General features: G+C 41.5%; 1 protein-coding gene across 1 annotated transcript; it reads right to left on the reverse strand.

Moving 5' to 3' along the window:
* Positions 1-19,672: 19,672 nt before the first annotated feature.
* LOC134628831 (snake venom serine protease salmobin-like) lies at positions 19,673-26,919 on the reverse strand. Its single transcript, XM_065471183.1, has 7 exons — positions 26,862-26,919; positions 26,329-26,521; positions 26,026-26,232; positions 23,760-23,821; positions 23,449-23,499; positions 20,281-20,428; positions 19,673-19,676 (listed from the first exon to the last, which is right to left on the reverse strand). Exons 1-7 carry the CDS (start codon positions 26,917-26,919, stop codon positions 19,673-19,675), a joined length of 723 nt encoding a protein of 240 aa, XP_065327255.1.
* Between the last annotated feature and the right edge of the window lie 444 nt (positions 26,920-27,363).

Here is a 27,363-nt window from a genome sequence, read left to right on the forward strand (position 1 = left end):
GGGGCATCAGAGACTGTAAATGTGAAAAGGCCAAAGTGTTCTCTACTGTTGAGGCTTTTGAATTTTGATTGTCTTCATTTTCTTCAGAGGTCAGCAGCGGATAGTGAGGACAGCAGAGAGGATCATTGGAGGCCCTCTCCCGCCCATCTCCCAACTCTACGACAAACACATCATCCGACGTGTGAAGGACACTTTCCACCCCTCACATGCACTGTTCATCTGGCAGATGGTTTCGCAGTATCAAAACCGTAACGGCCAGACACTGCAAGAGCTTCCTCCCACAAGCAGTCAGAGCACTCAACTCACTACCACCAAATGACTGTGTGTATGTATGTGTGTGTGTGTGTGTGTGTGTGTGTGTGTATATGTATATATATATATATATATATATATATATATATATATATATATATATATATATATATATATATATATATATATATATATATATATATATATATATATATATATATATATATATATATATATATATATATATATATATATATATATATATATATATATATATATATATATATATATATATATATATATATATATATATATATATATATATATATATATATAATTAAAAAAAAAAAAACACCCATCTCGCCCCTGCGGGCGGTTTATCCTTCAAGCTCGGGTCCTCTACCAGAGGCCTGGGAGCTTGAGGGTCCTGCGCAGTATCTTAGCTGTTCCCAGGACTGCGCTCTTCTGGACAGAGATCTCCGATGTTGTTCCCGGGATCTGCTGGAGCCACTCGCCTAGCTTGGGAGTCACTGCACCTAGTGCTCCGATTACCACGGGGACCACCGTTACCTTCACCCTCCACATCCTCTCGAGCTCTTCTCTGAGCCCTTGGTATTTCTCCAGCTTCTCGTGTTCCTTCTTCCTGATATTGCTGTCATTCGGAACCGCTACATCGATCACTACGGCCGTCTTCTCCTGTTTGTCTACCACCACTATGTCCGGTTGGTTAGCCACCACCATTTTGTCCGTCTGTATCTGGAAGTCCCACAGGATCTTAGCTCGGTCATTCTCCATCACCCTTGGGGGCATCTCCCATTTTGACCTCGGGACTTCCAGGTTATACTCGGCACAGATGTTCCTGTACACTATGCCGGCCACTTGGTTATGGCGTTCCATGTATGCCTTGCCTGCTAGCATCTTGCACCCTGCTGTTAAGTGCTGGATTGTTTCTGGGGCATCTTTACACAGCCTGCACCTGGGGTCTTGCCTGGTGTGATAGACCCCAGCCTCTATGGATCTTGTACTCAGAGCTTGTTCTTGTGCTGCCATGATTAGTGCCTCTGTGCTGTCTTTCAGTCTGGCTTTGTCCAGCCACTGGTAGGATTTCTGGATATCAGCCACCTCCTCTATCTGCCGGTGGTACATACCGTGCAGGGGCCTGTCCTTCCATGATGGTTCCTCGCCTTCCTCCTCTTTCTTGGGTTTCTGCTGCCTGAGGTATTCACTAAGCACGCTGTCAGTTGGGGCCATCTTCGTGATGTATTCGTCGATGTTTCTTGTCTCATCCTGGACTGTGCTGCTGACACTCACCAGTCCCTGGCCCCCTTCCTTCCGCTTAGCGTACAGCCTCAGGGTGCTGGACTTGGGGTGAAACCCTCCATGCATGGTAAGGAGCTTTCTTGTCTTTATGTCAGTGGCTTCTATCTCCTCCTTTGGCCAGCCTATTACCCCAGCAGGGTACCTGATCACGGGCAGGGCGTAGGTGTTGATGGCCCGGATCTTGTTCTTACCGTTCAGCTGACTCCTCAGGACTTGCCTGACCCTCTGCAGGTACTTGGTGGTTGCAGCTTTCCTAGTGGCCTCTTCATGGTTCCCATTCGCCTGCGGGATCCCCAGGTACTTGTAACTGTCCTCTATGTCTGCAATGTTGCCTTCTGGTAGTTCAATCCCCTCAGTTCTGACTACCTTCCCTCTCTTTGTTACCATCCGACTACACTTCTCCAGTCCGAACGACATTCCAATGTCATTGCTGTATAGCCTGGTAGTGTGGATCAGTGAATCGATGTCTCGTTCACTCTCGGCATACAGCTTGATGTCATCCATGTACAGGAGGTGGCTGACAACCGCTCCGTTTCGTAGTCGGTATTCGTAGCCAGTCTTGTTAATGATCTCACTGAGGGGGTTCAGGCCTATGCAGAACAGCAGTGGGGACAGAGCATCTCCTTGGTAGATCCCGCACTTGATGGTGACTTGTGCTATGGGCTTGGAGTTGGCCTCTAGTGTTGTACGCCACATCCCCATTGAATTCCTGATGAAGGCTCTTAGGGTCCTGTTGATCTTGTACAATTCTAGGCATTCCAGTATCCAGCTGTGGGGCATTGAGTCATAGGCCTTCTTGTAATCAATCCAGGCTGTGCACAGGTTGGTCAGTCTGGTCTTGCAGTCTCGGCTGACTGTTCTGTCTACCAGTAGCTGGTGTTTTGCGCCTCTGGTATTCTTGCCAATCCCTTTCTGTGCCCCGCTCATGTATTGAGCCATGTGCCTGTTCATCTTAGCCGATATGATGCCTGACAGGAGCTTCCATGTAGTACTGAGGCAGGTTATTGGTCGGTAGTTGGATGGGACCGGTCCCTTCTTGGGGTCCTTGGGGATCAGGACCGTCCGGCCTTCGGTTAGCCATTCCGGGTGTCTCTCGTTAACTAGCAGCTGGTTCATTTGTGCTGCCAGACGCTCGTGGAGTGCAGTCAGCTTCTTCAGCCAGTAGGCGTGAACCATGTCGGGCCCTGGTGCTGTCCAACTCGTCATACTGGAGACCCTTTCTTGGATGTCTGCCACTGTGATGGTTACTGGACCCTGTTCAGGGAGGTCGCTATGGTCTGCCCTCAGATCCACTAGCCACTGAGCATTGCCGTTATGGGTTGCGTCCTTCTCCCATATGCTCTTCCAGTATTGCTCCGTCTCCAGCCTTGGTGGTACTGTTCTCTTATTGTTCCCTTGCCACTGAGAGTACACCTGGTTCTGTGGAGAACAGCTGGTTTATTCTCCTGCCTTCTATCTCTCTGGTGTACCTCCTCAAGCGGCTGGCCAAGGCTGTGAGTCTTTGCTTGGCAGTTTCCAAGGCCTCAGGTATGGACAGCTTGCTGTATTTCTTATGCACCTTCTTTGTCACGCCTTTCTGCAACTCCGTTAGTTGGCTAACCTCCCTTCGTGCTACTTTGATCTTGCCCTCTAGCCTCCTTCTCCATGGAGGGTACTGCCCCTTGTGGCTGTTCAACTTGTAGCCAAGCATCTCACTGATCACTGCTGCCATAGTGTAGATCAGCTTGTTAGTGTCGGTAATCGTGGCTGTAGGTATCATCCGTAGTGCTGCATTAACATCATCTAGCAGACCTTCTGAGGGTACTTCACGTAATCTTGGTAACTGGCTACGGGGATCCAGGTTTCAAGCTTGGCCATGATCCTATCTTTCAGGTCAGTTCCTCTCGCACTCAACAATCCTTCTCCTATCACACTTGGGGCTTCCCGATCCTCATTACTGCCCCTTCATGAGCCAAATTAGGCATTAAACTGAGGACACAAAGCGCTGCCTCCTCGTCAGCTCTGTTCCCAACATCCTCCACTTCTCTCCATTTAACTCCATTACTCCCTCCTCATCTCTTCCTGCTCTCTCTTCACAAAATAACCCCCTTTTCCTAGATTTTTTTATTTTTTTAACTTGCTTACACACACACACACACACACACACACACACACACACACACACACACACACACACACACACACACACACACACATGTCTGGTTTGCTATCCTCGTGGGGACATCCCATTGACATAATGCTTTCCCTAGCCCCTTACCCTAACCCTAACCATTAAAAATGAATGCCTAAACCTAACCATAACCTAATTGTAACCCTGACAGTAAAACCGCATTTTGAGTGTGAAAATTGCTTTCAACCCCGAGGGGACCTGGATTTTGGTCCCCACGGTGCAGAAAGTCCCCACCAGGATAGTAAAAGTCAGATTTTGGTCCCCACCAGGATAGTACGAACCCGTACACACACACACACACACACACACACACACACACACACACACACACACACACACACACACACATACATACATGTCTGGTTTGCTATCCTCGTGGGGACATCCCATTGACATAATGCTTTCCCTAGCCCCTTACCCTAACCCTAACCATTAAAAATGAATGCCTAACCCTTACCATAAACCTAACCATAACCTAATTGTAACCCTGACAGTAAAACCGCATTTTGAGTGTGAAAATTGCTTTCAACCCCGAGGGGACCTGGATTTTGGTCCCCACGCTGCAGAAAGTCCCCACCAGGATAGTAAAAGTCAGATTTTGGTCCCCACCAGCATAGTACGAACCCGTACACACACACACACACACACACACACACACACACACACACACACACACACACACACACACACACACACACCATCTGCAGTCAGGGAATGAAACCCATCCGGTATAATGGACAGGAAGAGCTTCTTCATTCAAACAGAAATACAACAATTGGGGGGGGAAAAAAAAAAAAAAAAAACAGCAGCAATCACAAAATTCCTTTATTACCAATATTACATATGAAACACAAACTTCAATAACTGTATTATCTGATATTTTTTGTAATCTTTCTTTCTTTATTATATATTTGACATAATGAAACATCTGAATAGAGAAAAGTCTGATTAGTAGAACTGCTCCCTGCTTAGTTGATGCTGCTTTAATCTGTAATGCTGCACAGCTTTTATATTTTCCGATACAAGATGTATCGGAAAATATAAAATCATATAAATTAAATGTAAACAAAATGAAAATAAATAAATGAGTAAATAGGAATAAAAACTAGCTAGTACTTGGCTACAAACTATCATTGCCTGTCAGATGTGTTCTCAGCTCTGCTGTATTATTAACACCTAATATTTTTTTCTGCTTAAATCTAAAGCATGGTGCTTTTATGTGACTTAAACATGACCTCTAATTCCAAGTGACTGCACAATAACAGCATACGTGTCCCTAAAATTTGTTGCAGTGCCTCATCGACATGTCCAAGCACGTAGGCAGCTCAACAATCAGCAGGATAAGCAGGTTTACAGGGAAATCTTCTGCATTCTTCAGGGTTATAAATGCAGGTAATAATGATGTGACCTGAATGCTCCTGAAGTAGACGTCAGTCCTATCTCTGCCTGCAAGAATACCACATTTAGCTTCACAATACTCGCACAAGAAAATCTTATAAAAACATATTTAAAATGGGCAAATGCTCATTTTTCTTATTAATTAAGTCTGGTGAGGATAACCTTGTCCTTATTCTTAGTAACAGGTACTGAGAGTTCCTTTTTACCGGCCCAAAGTCAAAGCTAGTGCCTCTTGCAGTGGCTGATGCCAGAAATACATAATATGAATAAAACATCCACCATGGCCTGAATACTGATGCTGAGAGAGAGAAAGGGGACGAGGAAGGAGTGAAAGGAGAAGCCACGGACAGTGAAGACACTGCAGGAAGAAAGAAAGAACCTCTAGCGACTGCTGCTGTCAAAATAAGAATGATTGAAATGGCACCAAAGTTTTCACTCTGCACACCTTCTTCTCTGACAGATATCAAACTGGCTAAACAATTTTCATTCACGTTTCCTCTGCATATTTAGAAAGTCCACCGTCATCTTTGCTTTTATTCAAAATGTGCCGACAGCACCCAGTCACTGGACGAGCTAATAATAGGAAATATGGGGAATGCTGCAGGTCGTGACTGTCTTTAACCCCCAGAACAAAAACCTGACGTCACAACAATGGCAACTCCAAAGGCCAGAGCTCAGTCCACAGGCTCTCCGTGGGCTTTACATTGCGGGTAGTTTTCAGCTGCTTAAACCCGATTAAATAATTTAAGTAAACATACAGGATTTAGTTAGATATACAGCGTGTCAGATCTGTTACTGTGTTGTTTTTGGAGACACCCTTTCCCTGAAATGTGTGGCAGCAGCTCTGAGCGTGTGACTAGCTTTCTCCAAAGGTCAATAAAAACTTGTTGTAATACTATCTTTAGGATTAATGCAGTGTCAGGGAAATTAATGATTTGTTTGAGGTGTGGTGATGGAGGTGGCGTTTGACTTTCACACTGGACGAAAACCTGTCACAGTTACTTTGATGTATCTATGTGAAGGTTTAAATTTCTTTCTGAAGCACGCCTAATAAGAAAACAAGAGTTTGCACGTGTGCTGTACAATATACGGCAAAACTGTGTTAGAACCAGCGAAAAATCTTCCAGTTTCAAGACAAAAATCAAACATTATATGTCCTGGAAGTTTACGCAAAACGTAGAAGGGCACTGCAGAAAAGTTTGATATTTAGCTGGGAGGGAAATGACAAGCAAGTGCAGATAATTAGAAGCACCAATGAAGGGGAAAAATAAAGGAGATAAAAAGATGAGAGGGATATTAATGCAGGTACTGCTGCTGGACTGGATCCAGTGCAGCACTGCTTTTACTGCATTGCTGATCCACTGCCGGGCAAACCTGGATGCACTGGGTTGACTTAAAGAAAGAGCATCCAAGCCTTTGGAGGACATTTCACTTCATGATGTACGTGCAGGAAGAAGCGTGCTACATATGACGCGAAGCAGAAAGGTGGGAAGAGTACAGCACCTATTTGTTCAGAAATCAAGTATTTATTAACAGTAAAGATTTCCATAAGTGCCACCTTGGGTTTGTTCTATTACCTTAAATGGGATATTTTATGCAACATGGTACTGCAGCTCAATATTGCTATTTTTGGACTCTATTAGCCTTGAATGATTCAGTTCAATTACTGCTCTTATTGATCTTATCATCTCACGTTAAGCCCCTCTCCTCCCTCCCCCTCACAGTTTCTTATGATTGGCTGCTCTTTGCAAACAGATGGTTTCCAGGTTGAACCTGTCAAGTGAGAGGGACTTCTGGGCTCACAGCCAGAGCTGTATGAGAGGATCATGTTGAGGATATCTGCTCTCAATGACATCATACAGAGCCTACAGCAGGAGTGTCAAAGTTCCTGTTTTTCACTCCTGTCTACAAAATGTTTTTAAACAATGAGTCAAAAAAGAAAAATAAATTTTCTGTGAATTTTACAGAAACTTTTAATTGTATAATTACAGGCCACCTTTATTCCTTACATTAAAGATTTCTTTCATTAACCACAGCAGTGTCTCTTTATCGTGTGGAAAAACTGAGACAAACAGCAATTTTGAATTTGCAATTCTATTTCTTATATTAAGATATCTTCTCGTGGATTAAATGTGTGGTTAAACGTCTTTTGTGTATGTGACTTATATGTGATTACAGCATTATAGGCACAATTTGACTACAATTTAAGCTCTGCCATCAAAGTGGTGCTGTTTTTCTAACCTTTGCAAAAGCAAGAACAGGCTGTTTCCCATGCCATCTCTGTTTTACACCATGTGAAATTTCTGATATTATTTAGAAATTTTTTTTTGGCCAATTAATAGAAATAATCCATCAAATAACTGAGAAAGAAAGCAAATGTAAGCTGCAGCCTTAATTTAGAAGTAAAAAAAGATCCTGTCAATTGTCAAAATTCAGCATTGAGCTGCATTTTTCCCTACAGCCTGCATGTGAGTAAATCCCTGCAGAGCTTTTCTATCCTCCACACTCTCTCCTGACTTCGGAGAGTTTGTCCTTCTGCTGCAGGCTTCAGCATCTCTTGGCTGAATTCTGCCTCTGTGCCACTCCCTATCAGCACAAGGATGCTTCCTATCCTCCTCTTCATCGCTTTTCTTATCTCTTTCCTTGCTTCACTCTTGTTGTTCCTCCCGCCCCATCTGTTATCTCCCAGCTGGATCTGTTTTACGCTGCACTGCAGTAGGCCTATAGCGAGGATCCAGGCTGAATGAGTCACCCACTTGCAATCTGCTGCCCTAAAGCCCTGCAGGCGTCAATCACATCCAAGGACCCTGCTGCTATCCCCAGGCTTGCATGGGTGTCCGTCCACGGGCGTTCACATTTTGTCACTGCATACTTTTCCAGAACCAAGAGATGATACTTGAAACATATACACGCACAGTGTTACATGCTAAAGAATTTGCCCTGTCACCCACAAACTAAAATGAACCGCCCAGTTTTTGAAGAAGCATAAATCAGAGTGGCACATGCGTAGCTGTTATATTAGCACTCAGCACACACGCTGGGAAATCTCCTGTAGAACCAGGCCTGACTGCTAAATAAAGGATCACCACTCCCATTACCCACTGCAAGAAATATACCACGTTCAAATCTAATAACTGCCTCTTGATTTTACAACTCGTAAAGGCTCGCAGACAGCCCCAGAATCCAACAATCACTCATCGACATGTAGCTAAACTATCTTCACAGATAATTTCATTTGCAAACAGATCAGGGCTGCTTGTATTTCTGTTCCTCAACTGCATCCTCAGCTCTGATTTCCATCTTTTGGCATCCACTGAAACATAAAAGGTGGCGTTATTACCCAAATATACCAGTGCATAGATTTAAAAGGTAGTGCAGGTTGATTCCAAATTATACTGTTATCATGTCAATGCACACATTTTTACTCATATTGATGTGTGCTATACTATAGTCAATAAACTGTACGGCATATTGCCACATTGTGTTGATCATTATCCAAGAACAGGCTGAAAACGTGGGTAGTGCCTCTTTAGACTCACTATGTTTTAGATGCAAGCGTGACTCATACGGAGGGAGCCAAACTTGGAAACTCGTCAGCTTCTTTCTGACACTGACGAGAAGCAAAGAAACCATTTTATCTGAAAAGCCTGCAAGAGCGAAAACCCCAAAGACTCTTGTTATTTTTTCATCTCTCACTGGTTCTGCCACACGTTCTCAAGCTTTCCTGCTCATCCTCCCTTCCTCCTCTCTCCTGCAGCTTCTATTAGATGAACAGAATTTCGTCTTCCTGCTTGCAGCACCGACATAAAAATGTGCTCACCACAGCCCTAAAATCCCCCAAAACCGGTATTGAAAATAGTCCCATCACAAGAAGCTTTTGTTTTTGTTGAGAGAAAACTCAGGAGGCAAGAAACACAGACTCAAACATGTATATACATGGGTGATCTCAGTGGAGACTCACACTGAGACATCAGTTCCCTCTTTATTTATAGACAGCTCTTACGTAGCATATGTCGGGGCGGCGCCCCTTGTGAGTACAAAAACAACTCCTTACAAGGTGATAAGCATAAAACATATACGTTCAAACTGTCACAACAGGAACTGGTCAAGCTTATCTCAGCAAACTCAGCAAGGGTGAGGTTTCCTGTGGCAGCTTCCTCATGCAGGCTTTTGTCAAAACACAATGTATGCAGGAGTTTTAAATGAAGCTAAACAACTAGGGATTTTTAACTACAATAGAGCAAAATACATATAAAAATCCTTTAACAGTTTTCTATACAGTTAGCAGACAGTCCAATATAAAAAGCTGCACATCCACACACACACCATAGGCTGCAAATGAACCTGAACGCGACGGCGGTATCGTGAAAGTAGAATCTGCTCTAAGCGTGACTCATTTGACTCCGAGGTAGAGTTGACTTGTGACATATTAAGCCAGAGATCATCACCTTTAAAAATAAGACGGATGAAAACACTGTTTGTGAGCTTAAAAACAAAAGAGGAAGAATACACCGTGCTGTCGTTATAGCAGGTTTAAATGAAATACAAACACTTTCGAGGTATTATAACCTATTATAGCATGTGCTGAGTTACATCACATAGTGAGAATGACTAATGGATTGCAGATTAAATGAACAAAGTTTTTTAAAAAAAGCAATTCCTAGGGACCCTGCTGGGTTTTACCCTTCATGCCCCCATGCTTCACTTCTTTTTAAAATGGCCCCCATTATTAATGCAGCACACAGGGCATCGATGTCCTTGAGTGAGGGAGAAAGATGTATTCTGTCAGGGAAAAGTGTGATTATGCTTGTGCGAAATAAATTACCCTGTGATGCATGTGAAAAGGTGAAACTGAGTTTGCGTGTGTGTATTTCATGAAGTCGCAGTTAACTTCAGGGTATTCTGCCTTTTATGAGCCGTTTTTCTCAGCAGTGTCTACAATAAAGAAATGCATCTTCCTCCTCCACTAAAACGAGGATTTTCTGTTGCTCATACAGCAGATGCCATAGTCCTCAACTCCAGACTGAAGCTGCACAGATAATTAGCAATTAGAGACACATTGGGCTAAAAGGTCGATGCAGCATTTTAGGATTAAAAAAATTCCAGTTCACATCTAAAACATTTTGATGTTAGTGTGGTTTTGGATTTTCAAACAATTACTCCATAAGTGTTGTATACAGGCCTGCTTGTGTGGGTATATCATCTATTTGATGTTCCTGAACTTAATTTTCATATAACCTAATATACAGTAACATCAAAAAAATTGACTATTTGATATGAATTGTTAATCTGTCATTTTGATCTTATTTTTTCAATAAACTGAATAATAAGGTGATCGAGGCCTCAAGGTGCTTTACATTGTTAGTTAAAGACGCTCAAATCATAGAGAGAAAACCCCAACAATCAAACGACCCCCTTTAAACAAGCACTTGACCACAGTGGAGGGAACATCCATCAAATCCCCAAATTTATTTTCCAGTCATATAAGACCACAAGAACCAGTAAATGTTACTGGGACACTCCAACCAGAGAATTTTTGGGGGCATATTTGCTTAAAAAAATGGTCTAAAGTTTATCTGGGAATTTTTATTCACTGATTAGCCAGAGTATGGAAAATCAATCAAATGTGAATAACACAGGTAATCAGTTCAGGCTTCCTGACTTCACTTTAACATGCATCACTGACCAAGCACTGACCTGCAACTCACAGGACCCAAATCATCTCCTCCTGCAGCCGCGTGCCAGACGCCACAGGACAACACTACAGGTTCTGCATCCGTGTCCTGATAGGTCAGAGGTGTTTTAGTGGCACTATGGGGACTTACACAATATCAGGCATATGATTTTAATGCTGTGGATTATTGCCTCTAGCCCGCACTGAGACGTGACAATGATAAAACAATTGAAGTAAAAAAACAAAAGCAGATATGGATATAGATTATTTATTACTGCTTTCTGACCATTATGAATCTCTGATTCTAACACTTCATGCATTGACGGCATCTTCCCATGTTGTGTGACTTTCTTCTTAAAGTATGGTTGAGCAACATTTGTCATCTGTGTACAACTAGCCAGGCTGTGGCACAGGAACAGAGGGGTTGAGGGGAACCTTCTGCCACTGGGATTCTGGGGAAGAGGACTGTGTGTGTGTGTGTGTGTGTGTGTGTGTGTGTGTGTGTGTGTGTGTGTGTGTGTGTGTGTGTGTGTGTGTGTGTGTGTGTGTCTGTTGCCCTTGCTTTGCCACAACAACTAAAGCCAGGCAATGGAAAATAAGTTATTTAACTTGTTAAACATTAATTAATTAGTTGAGCAATGTAATGCGCCCAGCACTGCCGGCCTTCACATGACCAAAACCAGTGGACAATCTTTTTTTGCTGTCAGATAACTTAGAACATAAATGTGATGAATGCTGGTGGGAGGCGCCCCCTGTGAATTTTTGTCCAGAGCACCAAGAAGTGACAGAGAGCAGAGACACTCTACATATTTGAAAACACAGACTTTGACCATCTACATCCACTGAGGAAACACAGCACTACAAACACAGAAGTAGATTTGGTGGAAATTTCAAACAGGACTGCCTCATAGTGTGTGACTGTGTTGACTATAGCTAAGGACATTAGTGCTAAGTCATGATTTTCTCAGGATGTTGCTGCTCGCTGACTTCAGCTTACAGCAAATTCCACTTCTGCTCACTCTGTATTTGTTTCATGTAAAGTACATTTATGCTTTTGATCTGTATTTAATGTTTTTAATTGAATGTCCTCCTCTTCTGTACGTGTGACTGGATGTGGATCAGTGGACCACATCCACAAATGGCAAATCTGTGAGGAACAGAGAAGTTCAGCCGCAAGTCAGTCAGAAGTTTTTCTTTTTGACGAGAAAGAAAATCAATCAGTTGATTTCAACATGCCACAGACACTCCATCAAACTAATGCAGGGACCCATTATGAGACATCAGTCCTCTGAGATCTGAGAGGAGACGGTTTGTATGAAGTAAACCATGAGAAACAAAGTTTATCTGGACATACTGACATACAAAAAGCTTAACAAACAACACAAACTGACAACTGACCACAGAGCATATAATTAAAGTCCTTTTATTTGCTCTGTTGGGCATTTATAAAGAGACCATGCCTGATAACACAACATTTATGCAGCACTGCCCCCGTGTGGTCACACTGAAACACAACAGCTTCTCATTTGCTTTACCTCACTAGTCGCTGCTGAAAGTGTAATTTGAATAATCCCTTCACCAAAAACAAAAAGCTGAATTAAAAATAATGAAACTAATCAAATTTATTAATTCTTGATGATTGTATTATTAGTTTCTATTGTTCATCTACATTCTTACTGACTCATCTCACATCCACCTTCTCTACTCAGCATCATCCAGTTTTTCTTTTTCTTTTGAGGTCTTGCTCGAGCTACTGATGAAGCTTTATCAACAATTGTTAAGTTTCCAAACCACATTTCATCCCAATGGTCCAAGGCTTGCATATTTATGCTCACAAACGTACTTCTGTATTTAATCAGTAATCAATTTATTACTTTAAGTTACAGTGTGAGGGGCATTAATGGACATAAATTAGATTTAACTGGATTATGTGTTTAGGTCAAGAGACACAGACCTTCATCTTTAAGAGGCTCTTCTTAAATGTCTGATCACAATGTTTGTGTTTGTCTGCAGCATCATTGCAGCAGAGAGGGTATAACACAAGGCCACAGTCATGTGGTATTCTGTATTGCCACTAAGTGAATAAAATACTGAAAAAAACACTATACAAAGTCACTGGCCACTTTGTCAGCTACACCTTGCCAGTACTGTTTTGGACCTTCTTTCACCTTCAGAACTGCCTTAATTCTTTGTGGCACAGATTCAACAAAGACCTGGAAACATTCCTCACAGATTTAGTTTCATATTGATATGATAGCATCACACAGTTGCTTTTGATTTGACGGCTGTGCATCCATGTTGAAAATCTCCTGATACCACCTCTCAATTTTAAATCCATGTAGACATTGAGGGTTCTCGGGAGGGGCCGTGCTAACACCTGCTGTTTTCTGGCAGCAGCACCATGCCCTCCCGTGTTTGAAATGCACTTTAGAACAACATGCAGCAACACTACACATGAGCCTCTGGGCCTGCGGCGGGTTCACTCTGGCCACTGCAGCCCCCTCTGGCTTCTGTTCCGTGGCTGCTTGGTGAGCCCTCATCTGGGGCTCGCCTCAGCTCTTTCCGGGAGGGGTGCACGGATGCCCCTCCGGTGATCCTCCTTGGGCTCTCGCACTCTGGGACCTCTGGATGTCTGGGGCCTGGATCTCCTCCATGCCTGCTTCATGCCCTGGGGGATGGGGCTATGGCTCCCTACACCCTCTAGCAGACACGGAGAAACCTTTTGAATACAAGCGCGCTGATCCACACAGGTGTGCACACGGGTGTTCACTGTCCATAGACATAAACTACACCTTTCTTGGCTGCTACCTCAAAGCACATTGTGCGCTGTCGGTCCTGCGTGCTGCACAACAACATTCAATATTTAGTATTTACTGCTGTTTGCACTTAGCTAGATTAACGTGATGGTGTTATGTTTATTATGTTGCTTTCTTTTTTTGCTTGTTTTTTCTACTTTTTCTCTCAACAGGTGATTCAGGAGTTTTTTTTTTCTTCTTTCTCTCTTTCTCTTTTTAAGTGCTCTTTCTCACTGTCCCTTGTCCCCTCTGTTTTTTTCCTTCATCTTTCTTTCTCCATTTCGTATCCCCTAGTCATGTCTGTAACAACTGAAAATAAAATAAAATAAATAATAACAACAAAGGTCGACCAAATGGACCAATACGGCAAGGCTGTGATGATCCACTTGGTAAAGTAAATCCATTGGGCATCCTCGTTGGCCTTCAGACAACAATTCTGACGGCTAAAGAACCAAATGGGACAGGCAAAAAAAAAAAAGAAGAAAAAAAAAAGAAAATCTCCTGATTCACCACATGCCAAAGATAATCTGCTGGATTGATATACAATATAAGATGAGTATACTGTGGTCATAAAACGATGGACATGGCCAGCAGCTCAGCTCAGAGAGGTTTTACCTCTAGAAAGGCCACCTGAAGTTTTCACCAGCGAGTTAGAAAAGAACAGAGGGTTCCTCAAACCGTGTTTCCTAGTGTTTCATCAACAAAGTAGAACTTATTCTTCAAACTGTGCAAAATTTGCTTTCATGGTGTAATGGAATTTCTTTCACTTATGTACTAATCACATTATTTTATTGTATAATGCCATGTCTGACACCCATACTGTAAGAGGGAAGTTGGGGGGGAGCAGACCACTCCACAGGAAGAGTCTTTTGTCTCTTCAAGGACTCTGGGAGGTAGCAAGGGAGTGTGAACCTTAAGGTGTGAAACAGCTGTGTACTGCCTTTTGTTCCTGAAGAAGGTATTTAAACTGAGAGCCATGCTAGGCTCAGGGAGACTCTGCTGACCCTGCCCCGCGTCATGCAGGCTCTCCATCAAGCTTGGTTGTCTGTTGTCTTTGTGTGTTTGGATTAAAGAATGTTAGCTACCACTCACCGCTCGTCTGCAGGCTTTATTTAAGTGGAAAAACTTCCACAACAGAATGGCGCTGTGAGCAGGGTGGTCCGTGTGGTCGCTGAACAACGGTTCCGTGGATGGGCTGATCACCCCTGAGGGAAAAGGTACCTTTGTCCTACCGGCTGTTGAAGCAAAGGAAATGGAGGAGTCACGGAACCGCGTGTTTCAGCCACCACCGAGACCATCGACTTTGAGGGGACTCCTGCAGATGGGTGAGTGATAGCTAACTTGTAACAAGTCACAAGAGTTTTGTGTACGGCCGAGGAGGTGAGTGTGTTGCAGCCTTCAGGGAGCTCAAGAAGGTGAAAGTGTTACGACCTTCCAGGGCAAGAGCTCCGAGGGAGTCTTCGTGTAGAATTACGGAGAGTCTTCGTGTAGAATCACGGAGTGACATCTGTAGCATCTTCTAAAAGATCCTAACTTCTTCAAAGGAGACTGGGGGTGGCGGTGTTCGTTCCTTGGTCCGTAGAAGGCAAGGAACCTCACGCGGGACGCCTCGTGCAGTAATAGAGAATCTAGATTCCAGGGGCAGTCAGCGGAGCCGGATTAGCGGCTCGAGAGGCGACTGCGGCAAGCGCTCCACCGGGCGGCCAGGGACAAAACTCAATGTGTGACTGTATGTTAAGAACTGAGTAAATGTGTGGTGTGTAAGATTGCAGAGAATGGATGTGTGGGAAAAGTTGTTGTGTGTGTGTAAAAAAAAAAAAAAAAAAAACAGAGAAAAATGGGGTTCAAAATGTTGAAAATGGGGAACAAAATAAGGACAAAAGGAAAAAAAAAGAGAGAGGAGTGTAGGAATTTGTGTAAAAGTTGTTTTTAACTAGCGGGAGAAGGTGGTACTGCAGGCCACCAGCTCCCCTAGGGTGGACACACAAAAATTAGCAGAATTGTTGATGAAAATAAGTAATAAAATAGGAAGAGGGTTTGGTGGTTTTCAATGTAGAACAACAATGTAGAACAACTACAATCTCTCTGGGTTTTTAAGAAAGGGGAGTTCAGAATCAAGAGAGAGGAGATGTGTTGTTTTAAGCAGTGATAAGAATGATCAAAATGTCTCAGTGTGTCACTTGCAGGTGAAGAGCAGACCCGGATCAATTTTCCACGTGCAGCAGTCGGAAGGAAATTATAGGTTTACACCATTAGAAACACTCAAGCCAAGTTTTGGCTCAATTGTTTTACAGCTTAACTTCCATGTGTTTGTCACCCTGAGAACACAAGCTCCAAGAATCTCTCCCTGAAGACAAGAAATGCAGTTCCAGAACAACGAGATGGATCTCAAGAGCTCACAGCAGTGTCCTGAGCAGTGGAGAAAAGGTCCAGCAGCAGCAACTGTGCAAGACAGCGACAGCAAGGAGAAAAATGGCATCATCATGACTGCATGGATGGATGTGCATTTCCAACGAGCTGCAACTTCACTGTGTGTGAATGGACTTTTGAAAAGACTTGACTGAGTTGGACATTTGCCACTTTTGGAGCAAAATGGCAAGATGAGACAGTAGAAAACACAGGACAAAGCTGAAAGACAACTGACTCTCACTGGACTGCTGCAAGGGGGAGAGATGAGATGAGACCACAGTGGAAGGAGCAGGGGAGGACATGGCTGTTTTAGTGTGGGAACTGAAATTTGGGTTTAGGAAACTGGGAAGAAAAACGACTGCCTTGCGTGGAGAATTGAAAAGTGTCTGGAGCACCGCAAAGAGGAGAGGTACACAAAAATTACACAAACAAAAATGCATTAATCCTACTAACACGTACACACATGCAATGAACCTCATGAAGACCAAATAGCATTTTAAGCATGCATTGCTGTCACCATCATCTTGTCCGGTTCACTTAGTGGGTTAAGAAGTGATACATAGACTAGTGAACTAGTATTATTTTGGGGAAGGATGATTGAATCATTGAAGGGGCGAACAGAATGCTGCAGGGGGGTCAGATGAGTGGGGACTAATAGATTATTGAGTTTCTTGTTTCTGATGTGTGGGGGAGGTCTTATCATGACACACATCTGGGTACATGGGGGAAAACAAAAAAACTCATCGTCTAATAGAATATTGCTGTTGTGTGAGGTGTGTGACTGGTGGATGAAAGTTTTGGGGATTTACTTGGCTGATGCATTTTCTTTTGGTACCACTTTTAACCTACCAATTAGTTTGTTTTGATCTATCATTCTAAGAGAGTATGCTTAGACAACTTCTAAAATGAGGCCTTCATATTTTTTGATTTTTAACAGTGCACTGAGATTTTTGTTTGGCAGTTTTCTCTTTTTCAAGCAGGCCTGCAATATCGGGATCGAAAGCGCTACACAACATGTTGAACAATCGCAAGTGAGTTTCTCCAAAAATTAAAATGGGCTCGGGAGAAAGCCACTTATTTGGGACAATCAGAAAACAAGTCCCTGCCAAAAAGGATTCAGCAAGGTAATCCAGTCTAAATTATTTTTCTTTTTTTGAAATGACGTCATTGCTGGCAGTAGAAACTTATTGCGTCACGAAAGGTTCTACTGTCAGCAAATAAAAAATGGGGACTGACTGGACTTACAAAAGCTTGACTGACTTGACACCAGTATGCAAGATTGCACCTCCACCTTGACCTGACAAAAGGGTGGATGTATGTATGTATGTTCTTTTTACAGGAGCAGAAAGATGCCAGCAACAGGTTGTATGGGCTTTTGGGCCGTGCTGACTTAACCTTTTAATTGCCACTTTCTGTGTCTTTGTGAATTTACCAGCGGTGTGTTATTCATGACCTTGTATTGTTTACAGTGCAGAGGTCACTGTGGGAAAGTGTGCATACAGATGCGCTGCGCTAACATATATTTTTCCACAGCAAAGGGTTAATCCTGGGATCTAATCACATGATTTACAGCAGGACACACCACTGGCTAATGTTTTCGTACGACAGGTCCTGGAGTGATGCTACTCCAGGGGAGAATCCCTGGGAATTTTTAAGAGACAATGCACAACTTCATTGTGCATGTCTAATTGTGCTAAGCTGACATAGGGCAAAAAAGGGTTTTCCGTGGAAGCTTTCATTTTCAAATTGCAGAGACCGTGACATGAGGGATATGGAAGGATTGACGCAGATACAGACCATGACCAGAAAAGAAGACTTCAACAGGACCAGTAAGAAGCAGGGACCATCTGCAAGACAGCAGACAAACGACAGTGGGCTGCACCACTGGGCTTCCAAAGGATTGTCACGAGGAGATTTTGAACAGCAAAATCTTAAAATAAAATGAAAGAGTTTCGCCTTTGACGTTGAGGAAGACAACTAAGGTGTACGACGTGCTCTGCCTTAAATCTACAGCCGCGTTGGAACAGAAATCGAGGGCTGAAGAGAGCGTGCCAAGCTCCAAAAGTGACAGCGCAGAGGGAGACCAGCGTTGGAATTATGACTCTGTAAATGGCACAGACACCAGGAGCCATGGCCGAATGACCACCTAATACTGTTTCACTTTGCCATGCAAAGCATTTTGACACTCTGGAGAAGACCTTTCCTCTGTATCATTGTTGTTGCTATTTGCATGTGAGAGCTTAGATTGTGGAGAAGATTAAAGATGAACAAAGGGTGATGGGAGAACAGTGAAGTGAGGATACACAGTGTGAAACTCCTTTAAGTGTAAAATAATGTTGATGTGATATACAGAAAGTCAGGAAAGAAATTCTGGTTTTAATGTTATTCTTGATTTAAGAATCAAAGGGTGGGATTGTAATGGAATTTCTTTCACTTATGTACTAATCACATTATTTTATTGTATAATGCCATGTCTGACACCCATACTGTAAGAGGGAAGTTGGGGGGGAGCAGACCACTCCACAGGAAGAGTCTTTTGTCTCTTCAAGGACTCTGGGAGGTAGCATGGGAGTGTGAACCTTAAGGTGTGAAACAGCTGTGTACTGCCTTTTGTTCCTGAAGAAGGTATTTAAACTGAGAGCCATGCTAGGCTCAGGGAGACTCTGCTGACCCTGCCCCGCGTCATGCAGGCTCTCCATCAAGCTTGGTTGTCTGTTGTCTTTGTGTGTTTGGATTAAAGAATGTTAGCTACCGCTCACCGCTCGTCTGCAGGCTTTATTTAAGTGGAAAAACTTCCACAACAACAGGGTAGCTTGTTTACATTTTGACTTATTCTCTTTATTAACATAACACAGAAGTTACACACACACACATAACTGGGCGTGGTGCCCACTACTGGCGATAGCTTGTATAGCACACCATATATTTTGGTTCATACATAACATCTCCTCCCCACTAAGCTATGCAACCGTGGCACCACCCACAGAAGCATTTCCCTTAACTAAGTGGTACTTTAAGAAAAAAAAATTCTTTCTTCTTTTTTCTTTAAAACATTCATGAAAACTGGAACTAATGTTGCTTTCTGTATTAAATTTTTAGCTGAGAATAATGTCTCTGAACCCAACAGTCTCACAGAACTACTTCAGTACACTCACCCATCACGATAACGGGCGGATGATAGTGACTCTCACTGGGTAATGTTTTACAGTCTCTGTGACCTGTGTACACTCAGATGGTGGTGGTTTAACATACTGGTGTGTTTCTGGAGGTATTGTGGTCCCCAGAACTTGTTTTTTTTTTGTTTGTTTGTTTGGTTTTTTTTTTTGCCTGTCCCATTCGGATCTTTAGCCATCAGAATTGTTGTCTGAAAGCCAAAAAAGATGCCTAGTGGATTTATTTTACCAAGTGGATCATCATGGCCTTGCCATATTGGTCCATTTGATTGATCTTTATTATAATTATGTCTTTATTTTATTTTATTTTCAGTTGTTACAGATGGGACAGACATGACTGGGGGATAGGACAGGGAGACAGAAAGAATGAAAGAAAGAGAGGGAGAGAAATACAAAATAGAGGGGAGAAGAGAGTGAGAAACGAGGGAAGAGGAAAAAAGAAAAGCAAACAAACAAACAAACAAGAAAAAAAACACCTGGATTACCTGTCAAGAGAAGAAAAAACAGAAGAGAAAACAAACAAAAAAGAGCAACATAATAAATACAACACCATCACAATAAACTAGCTAACCGTAGATACCAGTAGATACTAAATATTAAATGTTATTGTGCAGCACTCAAGATCGGCAGCGCACAATGTGCTTTGAGGTAGCAGCCAAGAAAGGTGTAGTTTGTGTCTGTGTACACCTGTGTGCACACCTGTGTGGAGCAGCACGCTTGTATTCAAAAGGTTTCTCCATGTAACGATCTGCTAGGGAGTGTGGGGAGCCATAGCCCCATCCCCCAGGGCATGAAGCAGGTATGGAGGAAATCCAGGCCCCAGACATCCAGAGGGCCCAGAGTACGAGTACCCAAGGAGGACCACCAAAGGGGCAACCGTGCCTCCCTCCTGGGAAGAGCTGAGGAGAGCCCCAGATGAGGGGTCACCCAGCAGCCACGGAGCAGAAGCCAGAGGGGGCTGCAGTGGCGTGCCCGCAGGCTCTGCCAGCAGCCAGCTGTGCCAGAGTGAACTGAGGCGCACCACCTGCCCAACTGAGTCACGGGCGCCAGGCCCTGTCAAGCAGTCACCAGGAGTGAGCTGGTACATACCTGAGCGCCCAGCCCCGGACACCAAGAACCACCAACAGACATACGCCTGAGGGCATCAGCCACCAGCAGGGAGTGTGATGGGGGAGATAGACTTCCATACCTTGGAGAGCCTGAGGTGTTCCCAGAGAGGTGGAGTCTAAGACCCGACCTGACATATAGACACAGACAAACAGGCACACACAGACACAAACGTGCATTCCCACCCTCATGCACACATATACAAATACTCAACACTCAACCAACGTAAAGACAGACACAAATGGACATTGTACACACAATCACACTCTCCAAACATACTCTATACCCCAGGTCCAGGCGCCCTCGCCCCCAGAGGAGGAAATCACACCTAGACCCAGGAGCTGGAAAACAGCACCACTCTCCAGTTTGTCATTTTGTCATCCATCCTTCTCATCGGGTCGGTCGTGGTAAGGCGGTCTTCTGGGTGGAGGGTCTCTCTTTGTTAGCTCTGTCTTGGATGTTGAGTGCCTGAAGTCCTGAATGCTGGGAGAGGACAAGTGTAAAGCACTTCAATTAAAAAACAAAAAGAAAAGTATGAATTCACAGATCATTGAATTATTAAATTTACTTTTCTTCTGTTATGTGTCTTTACCTTACCTTTGATCCCTTAGCCACAGGCTATACCTTATGTAAAAACAAGAGAGTAATGTGCAGTACAGCTGATTCTTTTGAAGGTGTAGCGCCCTTAAAGATGGACGTAGGCATGATGTAGAGTCATAAAACAGGTTTATTCTGGTCTTGACAACCCATGAGAACTGCTCATGGAAGAAAACAGTTAAAAAAAAACATCACCTCAAAATACATTCTTGTACTTTGTGTCAATTTTCCATGTGTGGAGCTAACCATGTGTGCTAGCAGAAAAGGGGTTTGGTGGAGACCCAAACTGCAAACAACTGCACCCTCAATGGTTCACCACCAGTTGGTGCAAAAGAGCAAGATCCAGACGTACAGCTCAACGAAGCATCAAATGCAAAAGACTGTTACAGAGGGTTTTTCTTAACTTTCTTAATGTTTTGTATTGGAGTCCCCTTCAATCAGAGTCTTGCTGTGAAACATTAATGGATGAATGAATGTATATTTAAAAATAAAATAGTTATACAAGACATTGTTAATTATTAACAGCTTAATTATTGTGCTTTGTATATTTTATATGTTTATACAGTACATGCAGTATTAAAGGTCACAGAGATTTAGTACCAGGCGTCACATAAAAAGTATCAAGTATGTTATGACCCATGATCATCATGTGTGATGTTAGCTTACATTGGTGGCTCCTCTCATGACGGTGTGTGTGGGTGTGTGGAGATTTGTCATCTCTCTCCAAGATGTGGTTGCGTGCTTGATGCTGAAACAGATGAAGACTGCTGACTGGCTGACGTAGGGTACCACATATATTCTTGGTTGTTGGTTTGGGCAGTGCTCACCTCCACATTAAATAAACTCCTGCTCATGTGTGTTTATAGGTTCTCAGTCATCCAGGTCATGGTCGTCTAAGGAGCTAAGTGACTTCACTTCTTTTAGTTTCTTGATAATGTTTAACTTCTTATCCAAGAAGCTTCTTCATTTCATGAGCTTCCTTTGCTCATTTTCCACCTCTGCACAGTTTCATGTCATGACAATGCAGTGCAGTTCTCCCAACCATACAACAGAGGGCGCTATGCACATTCACTGAAGTCATGAAAAATAAAGGTGGAGGAGGAAGCACAGCAGCATGAAGAGAGAAAACTGAAGTTTTCAAACTGAGTTACTTTAGTTTCTTACTGTAATAATAAACATTTAAACATCATGTTGATGCTTAATGTTAAACGTCTTTGAGCTCAGTGTGCTTTTACTGCTCATTAGGAAAATAATACTGCAATTTAAAAAGAAAATTGTTTTATTTAGGGTTTAATATCTACTTTAAGATTTCTCTGTACTACTTCAAATTAAATTTGAAAGCACTGCCTCATATGAAAACTGAATCATGTCGAAATGCTGTAATCAATTCTTAAAGAGAAGCATTAGAGAGAAATTGTTTGTGTAACAGCGACATCTGGTGGAGCAATAATGTCTATCAGCTTTGTGAATATGAAATGTTTCGTTTTCACTTTGTTCTTAGAAGTATAAAAATGCAGGACTAAAGATAAGATGGAAAAGAAATTAGATGTATTATCAGATATAAAACACATATGTCAACATGTACTATAATTTAATTTAATTATTTTCTGTGTTGCAGGGTTTTTTGTCTGTCTGTCTGTCTGTTTGTTTGTTTGTTTGTTTGTTTGTTTGTTTGTTTGTTTGTTTGTTTTTTTGGGGGGGGGGTATTTTTTGAAAACACTGCTTTTAGTTTGAAAACTGGATTTAGTGTTTAGAGTTGGGACAAAACAGTTTCAAGAAATGTGTTTTATCAAAAAAACTTATTTTGATGGTTACTGTATTTATTTTAATGCTCTCTATAGTGAAGTGATTAAAAGAAAGGTTAATCTGCCTCATCACCAATGAGCCAACAGCCTCCACGTAAACATTTTCAGCCTCAACAATCAGCTCAGATTTATGAAGTTTATCATGTTCAGACCCTGCAGCTGATTGGTGGCATGTCTGATCAGAAAGCCTTTCTGCATCTTCACAGTATGAGTCTGAGAGTTTCTGAACAACAGGATGAGCTGCTACACACCTGACACCACATTCAATAATATCCACAATATTTTAGACCAAAGAAAAAGGTTGACAATTTGCAGTTAACACGAAGATATTCTAGAGTAGAAACAACACACAGCACACAAGTTTCATGTAGAGATGATTGTTTATTCTGGATGTTATTTTTATTCAGTTATTTTCCATTACTTTTTGGATAAAATTTCTGGTTTGTCCAGGTCATGTAAGAACAAACATCCACAGCAACAGCTGGTCCAGTGCAGGCACGTACAAAACCAGAACTGATTACACCATAAATCATGTTGTTGTAAATCACTCCACCACCAGAATCACCCTGAGAGAAAAAAATGCAGTTTGTGCTTAAGTTTGTTCCAAAATATCTCAAACATACACAGATGATATACAGTAATATTAGCAGTCAACTTACCTTACGTGTATCTACTTGATGTTCTTTAAGACACAGCCTTTTGTTATATGGCACATATGCAGTACACCGAGAGTATCTGGTAGGCTCACAGTCAGCAACACGCATGTTTGCACACTGCAGATGAGGTGTTTCATCAGGGACTAGAGAAAAAGGAAAAGAACAAAAGTTATTCATAACCTTTCAAAAACTGAAATTTTGAATAGAATGATATATATATTTTTTATATTTCCAAATGATTTTTAAACAAGGAACCTGTCACACAGTATATCTAGTATTTAAAAAAAAAACACATTTACATATATTATGCAACAAAAAAACATAAATGTAACTATAAAATAGTCACAGAAAACAAAATCAGAGTCTAGCGTTAACTAATTAATCAACCAAAAAATGGTCTTACGTGTGTGGCCGGTGGCATTTACCCTATAACCACCAAGTCCTGCAACTTGAACGACGTCTCCTCTAGAAACAGACAAAAAACAAAATAATCATAAATTAATTCTATGTCCATCCATGTGATATAAACACAAAATACATCAAATCATATGATGAACTCCGCATGCTGGGTATTTCCAGTCGACCTTAACTCAGCTAATGTTACTCTGGGGCTTCAGTTATCACACATCACTGTTTCGTGTTTCATTGTCATTCACTGCATGTCATGGATGTAACTCCTAAAATCAAAACAAGAAGTCTTAACTTGTGTTCCAGTCTAAGTTATATTATTGACGGTGTTAATCAGGAAGAGATGCAGGTGTAATGTCAGCAATGGGTTTGAAACTTTACAAGTATGATGTCATCTTGTTGATGGACCACAGGCGCTGCTTCATTTTCTTCTACACTGCCCTGACTTGGATGTTAACCATCTTCTCCTGCTGCATTAAGTTGTTTTACAGGTTTGAACCTGTTTCATGTTTGGATAAATTTGCTGTTTCAGTCTTGTTTCATCATTTAGAACAACAGACACTGTAAGTGGCTGTCATGGTTTGACATATAATATTTTATCAAATGATATTTTCATATTAAATTTGCTTAATAAATGTGGGTAATGGACTCCATGGACTCCATGGACTCCATGAACTCCCTTCACGATGACCTTACGTACACTCTTAGTTTATTCATTAAATTACTTTTTTGTTATGTATATTTGTTAAAGTACATCTATATGAAGACACATAATTTCAATATCTGCAAGATGTTTTTTTAAGTAAAAATCTTTTTAAATTATCCTGATTATAATACTGACCAAAATAATCACAGGTATGATTGTTGCTGTAATCAAGCAGCCCTAGCAGGAATCATGTTCGCATATTTAATTCACAGGAAAAAGCCTGAAACATTTTCTGCTGTGGTGTAATGACTTATTTACCCGTTACTCTCATAATACTCTGTGTGACAGGTAGAGCCAATAGGACTAAACTCAAAAGCATTTTTATTACTTAAACTAAACAGATACTTGGAGATACTAGCTCAAAGTAAGTGGAGATGGAACACATCAGGGAACACAGGTGAACTAAACTGGACAAACAACGGGAGAAGCAAAACTGAACACAACACACACTGGGCAAGAGACTATAGAAATAAGACAGGAAACAGAGACAGAGGTCCAAACTCCAGACATACAAAAGTAAACAAATAGAGAGATGGAGGCTGGACACAGGCAGACAGCAAGGGAAACAAACACTGAGACAAGACAAAGACAGACCAGACATGAAAGTGAACTGACACAAACAAGGCACCAAAACAACAACAGGGCACAAGAAATATTGATAACTAAACTAGGAAACACTGTGGGGAAAATACTAAACACCAGAATATCTACTCTAATGTCTGTGCCGCCTGTTACAAACAGAGTACAGAGTTATTCTTTAGAGGGAATCAGTGATAGTAAAAATCATTTCTTTTAAACTTGTATGCATATTATTGCTATTTTACATTATTTTTCCTAAATGATCCCATTTCATTTTCTTTCCACTTGCTGAATATAATTCAGTGTCTAAAAGACACAAAAATGCTATTTTTAAGCTTGGGATCACTGGTGTGGTAATACTGTCCTCAAGTTCAAGAATCAAGTTGATATATTTCATGGAAAACTAGTTTATGGTGTATCAATGTAATTCACGCGCACTTTACATGTTTTAAACCTTCACTCTGACAGATCAACTGCCTGGAGCGAGGCCTGTGATCATGTGTAACACGAGGCGTTTGTACAATAATATGAACGAGCTTGGTTAGCTGATTGATTTGTTTGTTTTTAGTTGCAGTAATTTGTAAACTATTGTAATTAAATAGACTTATTTCGTATCTCAAATCAATTTTATTTATAACCTGTTTTCATGGTATCATTTTTTTTGCCCTTTTATCCTTTTTATGAATGGAATCACTGTGTGTATAATATGGCTTTTTTGACAAGAACTTGTGTAAGAAATAAACACGTGTAATGTAATTTAATTAAATAATGTAATATATTATGTAAATTAACATCATGACATACAAACATCCAAAAACATGGTCAGGGTTCAGTAAGCAGGTGACCAATTGGCAACATTGTGGATAAATAAATACCATAATATAAGTAAATGTAAAATGTCAATAAAAATAAATAAAAATAAAAATGTGTAAAAGTCAGAAAGGTGTCAGACTTATTAGGTAAGGGTACAACTTACATTTTGGGAGGATTTGCGCAGTTCGGTAAGTCAATGGTGTTCCAGCCTGGTTGTGGAGGAATTCCCAGTAGCATGATGTCTTCAATTGTATTTATGCCCACAAACATCGATTGACCTGTGACTTTCACCTTTTTTTGTTTATCTAAAAATGGTAATAACTTTGTCCACCATGGACGTGGATGAATTCCTAAAATTGCATACATCTCCCTGCACAAGGGGAAATGGGTGTTAGTGACTGTAATTAGTGAACATGAACAAATTCTTATAAAAACACATTTTTAAGTGAAACTGTTGTTTTCTCACCATCCAGGTTCATTTTTCCAGCAGTGGGCTGCAGTCAGAATCCACCGTTCAAGGATCAGTGAGCCACCACAGAGACTTACATGTGTTTCATTTGTTGCCATCAGTTTCACGTGATACAGACGCTCAGTGTCTGGACACTTATGACCTCCATAGATCCTTTTGTGCAAATCTACTCCTGTGCTCACTGTGATACCTGAAAAAGAAGTAATTTACTCACAACTGGTTTCCACCGTTTAAAGTGCAACATATTAGTTTCAATTATTATAGTTGTAAACAGCAGAAATGTGTCAAAGATTTGATGAAAAGAAGAAAAGCTGCAATCATACTGTAGAAACAGAGTTCCTGATACTGTAATATTCTGACAAATGTATAGTAACTTATATCAAAGCAGAGACAAAGCAGAACAAAAACAGTATCTGATGGTTTAGCGAAAACTTGAATGATCCTTTAGTAACACAGATTTGTCACAACCTGAGAAATAGTTCAAATGAAGTGAAAATAAACACAGGAAATAAGTGCAACAGTTCACTCACCAACACACAGAAGAAGAAGAAGAAGAAGTAGAAGCTTCAGATGAGCCATTGCTGTCATTCAGCTTGCAGTGAATGTGCTGGGACCTTTTTAAGCCTGTTCTCACTGTGCTGGTTACCATGAAGCCACCAATCACAGAGCATAATTTTAGCAACAAAAACCCATTGGTTGAAAGGTTCTTCAGGGAAATTTTGAAAATGACTCTATCGGGGTTTTTTTTTTATGTGTTGCATGTCATTAATTAGTCTTTTTCTCTTATACACTGAAAACATAGAGAAGAGAAGTTACTTTTTTAACAGAGCTTTGAAAAAGATGATCTTTGGCATATATTAATTCAAAGTATTTCCACTGTACTCTGTCCAATTTGCTCAGTTTCCACTTTCCACTTTTTTCAGTGATGGTTCTTTCTCAATGGCTTTTGGTTTTGTGCAAATATTGCCTGATGTTGTTTAAGTGGTGTTCAAAAACTACATTTACAAAATGGTGATTTCAGGTAACAGCCAT

This window comes from Pelmatolapia mariae, linkage group LG6, assembly GCF_036321145.2.
Source record: "Pelmatolapia mariae isolate MD_Pm_ZW linkage group LG6, Pm_UMD_F_2, whole genome shotgun sequence".
Lineage (NCBI taxonomy): Eukaryota > Metazoa > Chordata > Actinopteri > Cichliformes > Cichlidae > Pelmatolapia > Pelmatolapia mariae.